The sequence below is a fragment of the Miniopterus schreibersii genome (genome assembly GCF_964146895.1).
Source record: "Miniopterus schreibersii genome assembly, chromosome: 1".
Lineage (NCBI taxonomy): Eukaryota > Metazoa > Chordata > Mammalia > Chiroptera > Miniopteridae > Miniopterus > Miniopterus schreibersii.
Genome location: NC_138101.1, coordinates 156,306,098 through 156,322,040, shown reverse-complemented (window position 1 = coordinate 156,322,040; position 15,943 = coordinate 156,306,098). Strand labels below are relative to the sequence as shown.

Sequence of the window (15,943 nt, the reverse complement as noted above, 5' to 3'; positions counted from 1 at the left end):
GTAATGGAAATGTCCCTATTAGAAATTCAGCCTACACTGGAATTTGATATATACATTAAAAAAATGTTTTCTTATAAAATGGATTGCCCTTTTTATATTGTTAAGGAAATAGTCATTTAAATATTTTTAAATTTATGAGTTAGATCTTCTATTGTGTTATTAGAGGATATGTCTTTAAAGAAGATTTTATGTTCATAGTTTTCCACTACTTTTTATGTGTTTTATGTACCAATAGTGAAGGTAGCTGGTTGTATGCCATTGAATAAGTCATTTAATATCTCATGAACTCAGTTTCATCAGCTCTAAAATGACAACTTGTAGTAGATAGGTTGCCTACTGTACTGCTCAATTCTCAGACAGAATTGTTAAAGGATAAAGAACAGGGAGCCAAGGGGGAGAGGTAAAATCATGGTTATTTAGTGCTTGTTGTGTTTCAGGTGCATAGATACTTTATATGCATTTTCTTATTTAATCCTCTCAACTAAGTAAACTAAGGCTCAAAGAAGTTAAATTCTTTAAAATTACATAGCACAGATTTTGCCCAGACCCAACTGACTCAAATGCCTATTTTTTTTCTTTCTGTCTGTTAGGGGTACTTAGATACAAAATCTTTGAGTATTCTTTGTCAGACTCTCTTACTTGCCTGCTGTAAGTAGTAAATCTATTCCTTTTGTATTTTTTTTACTGGTGTACTTTTGATTTATTAGTCACCTCCTAACAGGTTTCCCCATTTCCACTCCATTTATCATTAAAACTATCCTTATGTACTGCTATAAGATGACTCTTCCTTAAATGCTTCCTTTTTCATGCCAGCTTATTGCTCTAAAGTCTTCAATTAACAATTATTAGCCAGATTTCTTAACTTGGCTTTCAAGATTCTCTGTAAATTAATTCTAGTCTATTATTCTAAACTTACTCCAGTTCCCAACATTGTCTGTTTCACCCAGAACAATCTTCTGATTGCTGATTAAACCATGTACAGTTTGTTTCAGGTCATTTATCTTAAATAATTTTCATCATCTTTTAATGTACAATTCAAGTTGTACTTCCCTGAAGCCTTACCTACACCTTCCTTTGAACTTTAAATTACTTATCTGTATTATTGGCATTGTATTCATTCTCTCTTCCTGTTCATGCGTGTATTTCTTGTTTATTTTTCTGTAACTGGTTTTTATTCCTCACAGGCAGAGAACCTGGCTACTATTTAATATGTCCATTATTTGCACTTACAGTACAGATGCTTAAGAAATATTTTAATGGGTGAAAATCAGATAATAAATACTATGAAACAAAGTATTTTGTACATGAAATAAATGAATTGCTTAAATTAACTTATTTTCCATATTACAAAGTAATGATCATTGTAGAAAAAAGTACTTAAGTTATAAAATCTCCTACTTTGATTTGAAGGAGCGAAAAAGATTTAATTCAGGGTCTGTTTGTTTTCGAGATAAAAATTTTAGTGGCAGCATTTCATGTAAATTTTTATGACCCTTAACTTCAGATATTTTTTAGTTACCCATTCTTTATTAGTACTATGAAATAATATGCAATCATTAAGCCCCCCCTAAGGTTTTTTTAAAATAAGTTTTTATTGATTTCAGGGAGAGGGGGAGAGAAGTAGAAACATCAATGATGAGAGAGTCATTGATTGGCTGCCTCCTGCACACCTCCCACTGGGTACCAAGCCCACGACCCGAGCATGTGCCCTGACTGGGAATCGAACTATGATCTCCTGGTTTATGGGTCGACACTCAACCACTGAGCCATGCCTGCTGGGCAAGCCCCCCCTAAGTTTTAAGCCACCGTCTCAAAATAAATTTCATACTATATTCTAAATAAGGTATGACTGCCAAAAGGAAAAGTTGAAATTCTAGCTGCTTTTGGTTTGGATACCACATTCCTATTACATCATTAGATTTTTATTAGATCTATCACATAATTCATATTGAATATGTGGTGAAACCAATTTCCTACCTCCTTTTGTATTTTTGCGTGTGTGTGTGTGTGTGTGTGTGTGAGAGAGAGAGAGCAAGTGTGTGAGTATATGCTGTTATTTAGTCATCCAAAAATACTGACAATTAAAAGTTACCTAGTTTAGGTTGTTGGTGATAGAAAAAGGAATCAAACATAGATCTGTGCATAAGTCATTGTATAGGAGGAAAATGTGATATGGTGCTTTACAGATAAAATGCTATAGATATTCAAAGATGAGGGAGAGGGAGAACTTGCTTTTGGCTGAGGCAAAGGAACTGGAACCAGGAAATCTTGAGCTCTGTAATAAGTGGTCATCTTAGTTACTTTGATCAGAAGTTTGTTTAATTAACACTACTACATTTTCTACGAATAGATCCAAATTCAGGTATTTACAGAGTATATATGCATGTAACAAAGTTGTCATAAAACTGATAAATACTGTAATTGACATACTCATTGCTGCATGAGCCTAGAGGAAGAAGTGCTCTTGGGGCATATCACTCAGGCGTCCCATTTATCAGAACTTATCCAAGTGAAGCAATTTCTGAAATTGAGGAAATTGATTGTTAATTTCTCAGCAAAGCTAAGATGTGTTTTTATCCTAGTATTTGTTATCAGGAATATGGCCCAGATAACCTGTAAAAGGCAAAGATTCCTTTGATGAATCTTATTTATTTATTTTTAAACATATCTTTATTGATTTCAGAGAGAGGAAAGGAGAGGGAGAGAGATAGAAACATCAATGATGAAAGAGTCATTGACCGGCTGCCTAGCCCGCAACCTGGGCATGTGCCCTGACCGGGAATCAAACCCCAGTCTCCTGGATCCTAGGTTGATGCTCAACCGCTGAGCCACGCCCGGCCGGGCTCCTCTGATGAATCTTGACAGGAGTTGGGTTAGTCTGGAAGTGTCTTGGGCTTATTATCATCATTGTTTTTGTTGTGCCTTGGGCTTTATTATTATTGTTGTGTCTTGGGCTTTATTATTGTTCTTGTTCTGTTTTGTTTTGTTAATCCTTGCTGAGGATATTTTTTCCATTGAATTTTAGAGAGAGTGGAAGGGAGGGGGTTGGAGAAAGAGAGGGAGAAACATCAAGGTGAGAGAGACACATCTATTGGTTGCCTCCTGCACACGCCCCAGTTGGGGCCAGGGATCGAGTCTGCAACCAAGATACGTGCCCTTGACTGGAATCGAACTGGCGACACTTCAGTCTGCGCTACAATGCTCTAACCACTGAGCAAATCAGCTAGTGCTATTTTTATTTTTCAATCCTCACCCAAGAGCATGTTCCTATTGATTTTAGAGAGAGAAAGGAAAGGAGAGAGAGAGAGAGAGAGAGAAACATTGATGTGAGAGAGAAACATTGATTGGTTGCCTCCTGCACTTGTGCTGACCTGGGATTGAACCCGAAACCTGCAACCTGGGCATGCGCCCTGACCTGGAATCAAACCTGTGACCCTTTGGTGTATGGGATATTGCTCCAACCAACTGAGTCACACCAGCCAGGGCTATTTTCATATAATGAATGGGGCAGCAGAAATCTAGGACCCTTTTAACTCTGTAGGCAGACCAGCACACTTTGAGAAGCAGAGGTAAGAGTCCAGGTAGCACAAATGGATGCCAGCTCATAAAGAAGAGCAAAAGAATACGTTTGAGTTGTGTAAAAATGCTCTGTTAAGGATGTGGAAAAACAAAACTTTGAAAAATACTGACTTGGTACTTAAATATGTCCCAAAAAAATTTGAGCAAAATTTCCTAAAGGGAAATGCTATTTATTTAGTAGCTGGTTTATGTCTAGTACAGTGTCCATTAGCATATATTACTAGGTGAAGTATATTTCACACTGCTCTTTGTCTCAACTATGATTTTTTTTTTTTTTTAATTCTTGCTTGATTCCTTTGCACACAAATGAAAAGCATATAAATATGTTTTTAAAAATCTGAAAGGACATTGGCTACTTGAATTACTTACTGAATCATAAGAAAAAACAAGAACTGAGTTATGTTCATGTTAATTTTGTATTTAAGAAGCTAAATTAAGAACAGATGATTGTTCTGACTTTAGCTTCTTAGATATAATTTTCACACAAAATATCATTTTTATTTTAAGGGTTTTTAATCATTAACTGGGTTTTCTGTGGAAGATATTGAATGAGTTTTAAGAAAAACTTAAACTGAGTTTCCTCCCTATTTTGAAAAGGGAATAGAAGAGTGTAAAAGTGTTTTTCTGACCATTTTTAATTCTTTGGGTACATTGTTTGCTCTAAAAGTTGGTCTAAAATAGGCTGCGTCTGAGAGAATATTTAATGTCAGAATTTCTAAGTTGGTGACTTAGTAAATGTCAGAAATTAGATATATGTCTAGTAGAAAAGCCCATCCATCATTTCCTTAATTGTAAGTTATATTTCATACTAAAATGTGGCATATGCAGTTGGGTCTTTTGTGAGATAAGCACTCTAGCTCGGGTGTAATTAGGATTCATTAGCCTGCCTTGTTTTTTTCTGTTGCCAAGTGATTAAGTTCCGTGTAAGTTGCTGCACTGTTTCTTAAAAGTGTAGCAAGCATGTTATATGACTAAACATTATTTAAATCTTTATCCTATTTCATTATATCTGAAAATTCTTTATATAACTGTGTTAAATAGAGATGTTTAGTTTATCAGTTTTGTAATATTTTTGTTTGGATTGTCCTATTAAGGATCAGTGAAACCTTCTTGTTAGTAGTGTGATATTTTTAAACTGATAAATATGTTTAAAAATTCTTTGGTAATCACGTCTACAGTTCTTTTTTTTTTTTAATCCTCATTGGAGGATATGTTTATTGATTTTAGAGAGAGAAGAAAGGAGTGAGAGATAGGGAGAGAGAAACATCGATGTGAATGAGAAACATTGATCGGTTGCCTCTTGTACGTGCCCCTACTGGGGATCGAACCTGCAACCTAGGTATGTGCCCTGACTGGAAATCAAACACTCAATCTTTTTCTGTACAGGACCACATTCCAACCAACTTAGCCACCTGCTCATGGCTACAGTTCCTTTTTGAAATCACTTCTGAATGATTTCACACTTGATTGCATCATAACCTCTTCTATAACTTATTAGAGCCTTTTTCTGCTGCTTTGGGTTGCCAGATAGTTTTGATACTCGTAGAGAGGGATAAAATTAAGTTGTTAATTGTGCTTGTCTGTGAAATCTTTAATTATAATTACTTTGTACTAGTTAGGTTCCAAAACAGTCTCTACTGGGAGAATGATACTGGATCAACAAGTCAAATATAAACACAAAGTCTAGCATGTAAAAAATTGTAGATATGATGGTTTGCCACACATAGTTGTGTCATGTAGCAGTAGTTGTTGTGTTTTTTGTTTTTTTTAAGGAAACCACAAATTGAGTTAAATGGAATTTTGATCTTTGGATGGAATGAGCAAACATATTGTGCATTTCCTTTTCTTTAGTTGAGCTGTGAGAGATGTTTCTATAGTTTTAACATGCCATAATTTGCTAAGTCCAATTTCATGTTATAAACTATTTCATCCCTTTTATTGTTTTATATATTTATTAAGCACCTAATCTATACCAGGCACTTTAGTAGTCGCTAAGAATAGAATAGCTGAACAAGATAGGTCCTTGTTGTTGATGGAACCTATGGACTCATGAGAAAGACGGGTATTGGATTAGGAATGAGAACTGTAGTAACTGTTAAGAAAGGAATGTTCAGAAGATTGCTTTGAGAGCACAGGGGGCATGCCATCTTGTCTGGAGGCCAGGAAAGGCCACACTTAGGAGATGGCATTTAAACTGATTCTGGAAGAATGACTGAAGGAGTTGGTTAGGCAAAGAAGGGGAGGAAATGTGTTCTGCAGGATAAACAGCATGTGCAAAGATACTGAGATGAGAAGTGGCATGCTCATGGGATTGCCCGGTGCTTAAAATGTGAGGGAGAAAGGTTTCAAATGAGGTTGTACATGTAAGCAGGAGCCAGATCTTTGAGAGTTTATGTAAGTCATGGTGGCAAGTTTTACTTAGCCATGGAAGGTTTTTAATGATAAGTAATTTTATGAGCTTTAAAAAGTTCAGAATGGCTGCAAATGAAGACTAAATGCATTGAGATTAATTAGGAGGCTCTGGTCCTCATGGGAGGTGGTATCCTGGATTAAGGTGGCACTAGAGGTGATGAAGGAGAGTGAATAGAGTTGAAAAATATTTTGAAGGTAGAATTTATTGGACCTGTTTGACATGTAGTGAGGTATAAAGAGAAAGGAGTCAAATATGACAGTTTATTGGTTTGAGCGACTGAGAGGCTACTGGAACCATTTATTAAGATAGGGAATACTGGTGCTGCTGTAAATTTGAGGAGAAAGTATAAATTCAGTTTTGGACATGTTATGTGAACTCACGAGGAGGGCCTTGGAGAGAGCCCTGCTAAATGCCACTGTTTTCAAGGTTAGGTATAGGAGAGGATGCCAAGACTTAAGAGTGGTAAGAAAGGTAGAAGAAAGGTTGGGAGCATGGTATACTAGAAGCCAAGGGGCAAGTGTTTCAAGGAGGGGGAGGGGTCAGTTGCTGCTGCTTGCTCTTGTCATGCTGAACATTAGTGATATGATTAGTCCATGTGATTTATCCTTTTTAAATTTCTTTAGTTTGTCTTGCTGGATCTAATTACACAGAGTAGTCCCGGTTTGTACACATGATAGTCATGTATAAGGGTAAAGAAATAACATTTTTTGGTTTGAATTTCTAATGATTCATGATAACAGCCCATATATTTTGGTTATGAGAGCATATTGGGCTAATATCTTTGAGGAACCATCTCTCCCAATTCTGTGGTGATTAAGTGCAAGGAGCCAGTTATCTTTTGAGTATAGCTTGGCTAATTTTTCCCTAAATGTATGAAGTTCAAGTACTTTTTATTTGTTTATGGTAAAGCTGTTCTGGCCATATACATGAGTTCTAAAATTTTTTTTTTAACTGACCTTTTTTATTTTTTAATTTATTTTAAAAAATTTTATTTTTCAGTTATAGTTTACATTCAATACTATTTTGTTTTTGTTCCAAAATCTTTTTACTTTTCAGTTTGACAGATAGTTTACTCTCACCTGTCAAACTGAGTGAGCCTTTCATAGAGTTTATCTTAAGACTTTAGAGGTCACTTTATCCAACTTAATATTGAATGATGTTTTTGAGACTTGATTGCTCAGCTTCACTTGTGTGTGTTTAGGTCCCCAAATAGGGGATTTTATTTAGCTCTGCTTTCTGTGAAGATTTAAGAATCTGCTTTACTAAAATCATTGCTATTTTATGCTGCTTTTTTCTTTTCTTGTTTTAATAAACTGTAAAGTTACAGGATTATAGTGGGTGTCTCTTACCTAAGTTCTTGTCACTTCATCATCAACAGTAACTATAGTTTATCACTGTTAAATCTAGAGTAGAAGTTCCCATATCATTATGGATTTTTTTTTCCTGGAAGTTGAGATTATCACAAGATAAATAAAAAAGCTATCAGACACTTTGCTATAGCAGAGCAACAGTACCTGTGCCTCTTCAGAAACTATTTTAAGTGATAGGGAGACTGAGGATGAGAAGGGAATATAGTATCCACTTAACCCACAGGAAAGGAGACTAGAGCTACTGGATTAGCCACAGTTGGATGGTCGGAGCCTGGGGGTAGAACTTGGAGGAGGAGGGATCCTCAGGCCTCCCTGGATGTGGAAAAGTAACAGTGGCAGGAAAATGTGGATGGGAGTGGAATAATTGGGGAGTATAGGGAAGAGGTGATAGGTTTTATCTTTAAAAAGGAGAGATTAGAATGATGAGAATTTATAGCAGAAGGGCAAGTTCCCTTACCATTCCTCACTCCCCCGCAAAGGGGACTAGGGAATACTGTAGTTTGAAGTGGTATAATCAGATGTTTTAGAGAGAGTTTGTTACATAAAGAATTACCTGCTATCTGCTCAGGCACATCTTCATTAATTCAACAAGGCTTTGGAGTCCCTTCTGTGTGCCAGATTCTACTCTCCTATCTTACCTTCTCTCTCCTCCTCCTCCCCTACACACTGTAGCTCCAGTGATTTTTCTCCAACACACAATGCATGCCTTTGCACTTGTTGTTCCTCTCTGCCTTAAACCCTTCCCCACCTCCACTCCACGACCACATGGCTCTTCCTCCTTCACTGTATTCAGGTCTCTGTTCAGATGCCATCTAGTCAGAGAAATCTTTATTAAGAGGAAGGTGAAGGAAAAGAACATCTAGAGATGCCAGGGAGACACTATTAAGTTCAGTTTTTTTTCTAGGAATCACTAACTCAGACCTGCCATAGTCCTGTTCCATTTAGATGTGATGGACCTCTGTTCATAAAGACAGTCTTGGTCTCTGGGACACACTCACATATTTTGAAACACAGTGTTTGCTCTCAGGTTTCTTCCCTTTGTTAACAAGGTACTTCATTAGTTGAGGCTTTCTTCTTAATATGACTTCACTTTGAGGTATGTACCCTTAATCCATTGTTCTGTTTTCTTCTAAGAATCAGAGCCATACTATCTAGCCAAAATAGCAATCATACAGGGAGAGGCAAATTTTTACTCTCTATTCTTACTGTTCTAACATATAGAAAGGTGCCTTTTTATATAAAGATGTAGAAGATACATGACCTTTCAGAAACTTATAGAATTATATCCTAACATAATTAATTTTGTTCTGCACCAAAGGTGGTTCTGGTACCTTGATTATTTGTTTGCTTTAGATGTAGCGTGCTTTTCTAAAGCTTAAGAAAGGAAAGCACTGTTTTCACCACATGGTACAACTGCATCTTTACATCACTGAGGCTGGACAATTGGAATCTGGTGTATTTTTTCAGATTGCTGTCATTTAACTGATTTTGCCCTCCTATAATTTCACTCCGTTCTTTATAACTTTACTACAATACCACTGAGGAAAGCCGAAAAAGAATTATAATCGAACTACTGTAATCAAGATAAGAGTCAAAATACTATTGATCCATAGAATCAATATAATGGTTAAATCCATGGGTAGAAAAATCATTTCCAGTGCAAATAGTGTTCTTTATACAGAGCATCTTATTGCCTCAAAGGAAATCTAAAGTTTAATGTCAGCGTGTACTATATTATAATAATAAAAAGAATGAAACCTGCTGAAAGAAACATCATAAAATGGAACAGAGTTTAGTCTTAGTTTTAAAAATGGCTTAAGCATTAATCAAAGAGAATTTCTTATGGTGGTGTTGCAAAGTATAATTGTCAGTGAAAGTCAAATGAGGTTAAGTTTTCATTTCTATCTCTTAATTGCATTCATTTAGATTGTAATAGGTGACTTGGTGGTGGAGACTGTTAATATAACATTAAGACTACTACAACACTCAGCATATAGTAGCTTGACTTCTTTATTACATGCTTGAGAAGCATTTGTGGTATGGTAGAAAGAATAGTGTACAGCATCCCAATGCTGGGGTTCTAGTCCTAACTCCAGTCTTGTGACCTTGAATCATACCCTTTCATAAAATTATGCATCATGACTTTTTTGCAGTGTTACTGTGAGGATAAAATGCAGTAATATATGTAAGAATTCTAAAAATCATAAACCTATATAACTTTAAGTAGAATGCTATATAATTTTATCATTCTTATCATAATACCACTATCTCAACCAAATCTCTTTGAACTTTTACCAGTAAGAAAGGTATTTCTGGCTGCATAATTTCATTTTATACTCCAGATTTTTGGAATACAGTGATATAAAAAATGTATTTGTTTATTTCGGTTGTGGTAAAAATTTGTAGCTTACTATCTTAACCCTTTTTAAGTGTACACTTCAGTAGCATAAGTACATTCAGTGTTGTGCCATTATCTCCACTACCCATTTCTAGAACTTGTTCATCATTTCAAACAGAAACTGTATACCAATTAAACAGTAGCTCCCCATTCTGCCCTTCCACCAGTCCTTGCTAACCTTTGTTCTACTTTCCATTTTTTGAATTTGCCTAGTCTAAGTACCTCATATAAGTGGAATTATACAGTATTTGTCCTTTTATGTTAGACTTTTTTTAGTGTAATGTTTTTAATGTTCATTCATGTTATAGCATGAATCAGAATTTTGTTCCTTTTTAAGGCTGAATAATCCATTGTGTGTGTTTACCACATCAAAATACAGTTTTTTATTCATCTGTTGATGGACATTTGGATTGTTTCCATGTTTTGACTATTGTGATTAGTATTGCTATAAATACTGGTGTACAAGTATCTCTTTGAGTCCCTGATTTCAGTTTCTTTGGGTATATACCTAGAATAAGAACTGCTGGATCATATGGTAATTCTGTGTTTAACTTTTTGAAGAACCACCGAACTGTTTTCGCAAAATACAATGGTTTTTATAAGTCAGTATTCACTGCAGTTTTTCTCACCTTTGGGCCAGAAGTTTAAACAATTAAAGAATCATGTTATGGTTTCAGATTGTTTTTTATTTAGGGCTTGTTGAGAAACAGGGAAGGCAGAATGTGGTTAGCTAATTTTTATTATTATTTTATAACATGTTATCCAGTAGGAATATTGAAAAGAAATTATAATTTATATCAATATTAAAATAGTACAAATATATGAACTACCAAACTGATGGCGGTGGAATCAAAATTAGGGAATTGGAATTTAGTGGCTTAGTTAATAGGATTCATAGATTATTCATTTGTGTGTTGTTTTAAACTATTTCATTGTGATTGTGACAGACTTTAATTCAATCTGGCTTTTTTCTACCATTTACCTGCCTTCCAGGCACACCCGTTTCATTCCCTCATCTGTTGATATATGTTTTAGATGCAGATTAGTTTTGATATAATTAATAAAAGCATTCATTTAGAGGGTTTGATTGAAAAAATTTTTTGTTTTATTATCTTTATTGCTATGTGACTCTCTGCATGGATCATTGAGAACTGATTTTATATATGGTTTTAATACAATTTAAGTCAATACTAAGAATAATGTTCTGTGTATATATAAAACAATTTTTTATTATGAAATCAGTATCAAGGTTGGAAGGAGGAGCCTATCTCAAGTTTCTTAAATTCTCTCTGTTATAACTTCGCTCTAAGGTTGCTATCTGCTTAGACACTTTAAGTGATGTAAAACTGTTTTGGGGGAGGGAAGGGAGTGTGGCATAGATTGTTCTTATATTGAACTTAAATGTCTTTCTGAAACTTGTGTCCCCTTCCCTACTCTTTTTTGCCATATGGAATACTAATGCTGTTGCTTATAATAATTTTAGGATATAACAGTTTTGAGGAATAATCAATCCTGAAAGATAAATATATTAAGCCCTTGGACAATTATTATTTAGTCTGCTTAATAAAGATGCTCTTTTAGAGATAGTATTTATTTAGTAAATTATAAGTACATATAATGATAAATTAATGATTTTTCAAAATACTGTGATCCTTTAAAAACACACATATATGATCAAGAATTTCCTATAGTTGGCAGAAGTAGTTTTATGAAAAGACAGAATGTACCACAAGAATTCAGGCAGGATTCCTGTTTGTTCAGGAAAGACTATTTTTAAATTTGTGGAGTTTCCGTTTAGATGATGTGTTTGACTTTGTTGATTACTTCCTGCAATAGATTGGAACCTGAAGGCTCTGACGATGCTTTTCCTAGCCTGGAGTCCTGTCACAGCACCTAGGAACCCTAGGGGTTTTTTGGTGAGAGTTTTAGTCAAGTAGAATATGAATACAGCCTCAAAATAAAAGGGTGCCAAATTGACATGAAGTTAGGGAATATATAAAATAGACAGTGTTAAAAAAGGAACACACTTTCTGAACCTAATGAGTATACTCTGTTGACCCCTATTCACTTGAAAAATTAGTTTTTTTTGCATTGTTTTGTTTAAAATCAACTTTATTGAAGTATAATTTACATAAAATAAAATATAGTCATTTCAAGTGTATAGTTTGACTAATGTATACACTTTTGTAATCACTATTCAAATCAACATGTAGAATATTTCCGTTGTAGCAATAAGTTCCTTCATACCTCTTTGCTCCTAGTCTCTCTCCCCGAGGCAACCACTGCCTGCTTTCTGTCACTATAGATAGGTTTTACCTATTCTAAGCTTATATATGTATGGAATTATACTGTTTTTCTTCTTTTGTATCTTTACAAAAGTATAGTAGTATGATCTTTTTATTGCTGGTATGAAAATTTATTGTATGAATAAGCCGTGATCTCTTTATCTCTATACTAGTTGATATTTAGGTTATTTTCAGTTTTGGGCTATTGTGAATAAAGCTGCTATGGACATTTGTGTCCAAGTGTTTGTTTGGGCATATGTTTTATGTTTTCATTTATTTTGGAGTGGAATTCTGAGTCAGGATTTCTCTATATTTAACTTTACAAAAAACTGCCAGTTTTCCAAAGTAATTGCACCATTTTGTACTTCCACCCGCAATGCGTGAGAGTTCCAGTATTCCACATCCTGTTAACATTTGGTAGTTGGCTAATTAAAAACTGGGTCAGGTTCATTGATAGAAATTGTGTTATGCAGACTTTTATAGAAATTATAAAAGACACTTGATATACTTTAAAAAAAAATTATGTCTTTATTGATTTCAGAAAGAGGAAGTGAGAGGGAGAGAGATAGAAACATCAGTGATTAGAGTCATTGATTGGCTGCCTCCTGCACGCCCCCTATTGGAGATTGAGCTCACAACCTGGGCATGTGCCCTGACTGAGAATTGAACCTCGATCTCCTGGATCGGAGGTTGATACTCAACTGCTGAGCCACACCAGCCGGGCAATACTTGATGTATTTTAAAAATTTAGTAATGATAGCTCATTTGGTACAGTTTTTTATATATCTCCTATGTGCCAGATGCTGTGTTAATGAGTTTACTATAATTATAATTAGAAAATTATAATTTCTAATCCTTAAAACAGTTCTGTAAGATAGAATGTATTATCTTCGTTTCATAGACAGGAGTCCTGACCAGTAAATTTTAAGCTTAAAGTTTGATTCCAAGTAATTCTAAACCCTAGATTCTTTATTTAATTTCACTTCAACATTTTTGTCATTCCCTCTCTTTTGTAGAGATAGAATGAGTATGATTTCAGCTAATATCGTGGTCTTTTAGGGTTCCCAAATTGATCTGAGAAAGGTCCAAAGATAATTAGAAGAGTTAGAAGCCCTTGGAAAAATTAAGGATTGACGTGTGTGTGTGTGTATATGTGCATGCGTGCGTGCGTGTGTGTGTGTGTGTGTGTGTAAATGAAAGGGCATGTATCTCTTAGATGTTAAATATCTAATGGAGGTGCCATTTTCCTGTGTATTATCTTCTTTGAGCTGTGAAAAGTAGGGGAAAATGTCAAAGCTGCAGAATTACTTGAGAGGGAAGACAGGTAGTGGTAATAGTGGTTTCTGTACTTGGGTACAGAAACTTGTTTCTTATTTCTAAGCAAAGTAGTTGCTGTTAGAATGATCTTGTTTTACCATGTAGGAATCAGCCCATTGGCATTTATTTTAAAATATATCCTAGACAATTACTGCTTAATTGTATGTAATTTAGAGTTGTGTCACAGCTACTAGGTTGAATTTTAGAACAGAATTTTTGTAAGAAAATTTTGGTAAGTATATTTCCCAAATAGACAAATTGTGTGAAACAGCCCACATTTTGCAGACTTTTTAATAACTTTAAAATTTCGATCTTTTAAATTTCATTTTTCCTTTTCCCATCCCATTTTGCAGACATTTCAACCTGCGAATGAAGAGGGACACTTCCCTTTTTAGTGATGAATTTAAAGTAGAAATATCAAATAAAGTACTTGATTATGATCCCTCTCATATTTACACTGGACATATTTATGGTAAGTTGAATCTTAAAAGAACCCTTTTCTTTAAATTTTTTTCTACACAAGGAAATATAGTTGTTGAAGCATAGGCAAATATTTCAGAAAAGATGGGATAAATTCTGAGGATATTTAAATATATCATGAAGATTATAGTTGTCTTTGAAGAATGAAATAATCCTTGGATCTATCTTTACATGTTTGTATAATGTTGAATTATGCAGTGTTTGGCTTCTGAAAGGTATGAATTTTTGACTCTCTCAGTACCTCCAAACTTAGGTTAAAAAAATATTTTAATGACTTCTCTAATTTTCTTTTTTTTAAAAAAAAAAAATACCTTTATTGATTTCAGAGAGAGGAAAGGGGAGGGAGAGAGAGATAGAAACATCAATGATGAGAGAGTCATTGATCGAGCCCGCAACCCGGGCATATGCCCTGACCGGGAATTGAACCCCGATCTCCTGGATCCTAGGTTGACGCTCAACCGCTGAACCACGTCCGGCCGGGCGACTTCTATAATTTTCTGATCATCCAAACAAGAAAATAGCAGTAGCTTTGCTGTGTTTTAGAAGAGGAAAAATCTAAAAGGAAACTGTAAAGATCATCTTAATAGCCAAAAATACTGTGACAGTCATTGATAGGAGAATCGTCCTAGGCCCTTCCTTCTTCAGAATCTATTTACTTTTGTTTATAATTCTAACTAATTTCTCTTACTATACCAGATTATAAAGATATTGGATACACATATTTAACCCAATAGAAAGTTGCATTTGACAGCTTAGTAGTTTGAGAAGAATAATTATAGAAGTCATAAAAAGGTTCAAAAGTCAGTCGTCTTTGTGTTAAAACTCTGTGCATTAATAAATACTCAAGGTGATCCTTGGTTTTTAAGACAAAGTTAACTGAAAGTTAAATTTTATTTATACATATTAGAGAGATTTCCACTCAAAATTATAACACGAAAAATTAAGTGTTTAAAGAAATGTTTTTTATTTTCTCATTATGCCAGATACATGAGGCATTTCTATGCTTAAAGTTTCTCACTTGTAGATTAAACCTAGTTAATAAAAGTTTTTTAAAAACTTTATCTTTATTGTTGAAAGGACTACAGATATCCTCTTTTTCCCCCTAATGACCCCTTCTTTCCGGAGCCCCATGCCTCCTGGCCTTCACTACCCTATTGTCTGTGTCCATGGGTTATCCATTTATGCATGTAAGTGCTTTGGTTAATCTCTCCCCACCCCTGCCTTCCCTTTGAGGTTCGTCAGTCTGTTCCGTGCTTCTATATCTTTGGATCTATTTTGTTGATCAGTTTATTTTGTTCTTAGATTCCACATATGAATGAGTGAGATCATGTGATACTTGTCTTTCTGACTGGCTTATTTCACTTAGCATAATATTCTCTAGGTTTCTCCATGCTGTCTCAAAGGAATAACAGGTTTATTTTGGTATTCTTATTCCATGTGACCAAAGGAAAGTGTTTTTACATCAGTCTAGGTTTTTAATGTTAGACTACAGTTTTCTGTTATTTTTTTATTATTTATCTTTCTGGACAAGTAACTTGTAGTTTCTGCCCTTTTTTTGCTAAGCAGTGGTCAGGAAAAGTATAAGACTGAATTTGTAGCTAAAAACCTTGTCATTTTTTTTTTTTTTTTAATACATCCTTATTGATTTCAGAGAGAGGAAAGGAGAGGGAGAGAGAGAGAGATAGAAACATCAATGATGAGAGAGCCATTGATCGGCTGCAACCCGCAACCCAGGCAATGTGCCCTGACCGGGAATCGAATGATTGCCTGGATCCTAGGTTGACGCTCAACCACTGAGCCACTCCTGGCCGGGCAAAAACCTTGTCATTTAAAATACGAATGTCTTGGGATTTTAGCTTCAGTTCATGATTACTTCAGAGTCAACTAATTAATTTTAATCTATAACTTAGAAATTGTGGATGGCCTGATTTTTGTTTTAATGATAAAATTTTAAGTAAATTTAACTTTTAAATCCCCCTCCTTCTACCTTCCATTTCTTCAAATCATTTTATGTTTAGTGCTCAACTTTCCTTTGTGACTATGTTAAGAACCCCAAATACCTTTTTTTCTGTTATGTTCTTTCTTATTAGAGAAGTATAAT

The 15,943-nt window shown here is 34.8% G+C and overlaps 1 protein-coding gene across 2 annotated transcripts in view; it reads left to right on the top strand.

Moving 5' to 3' along the window:
• The window catches only part of ADAM10 (ADAM metallopeptidase domain 10), a 120,284-nt gene that overhangs the window by 35,535 nt on the left and 68,806 nt on the right, over nucleotides 1–15,943 (top strand). For both annotated transcript variants that reach the window (XM_081130265.1, XM_081130266.1), the window contains one exon: nucleotides 13,716–13,834. In XM_081130265.1, the coding sequence (XP_080986391.1) occupies nucleotides 13,716–13,834 (119 nt within the window). The remainder of the gene's footprint in view (nucleotides 1–13,715; nucleotides 13,835–15,943) is intronic.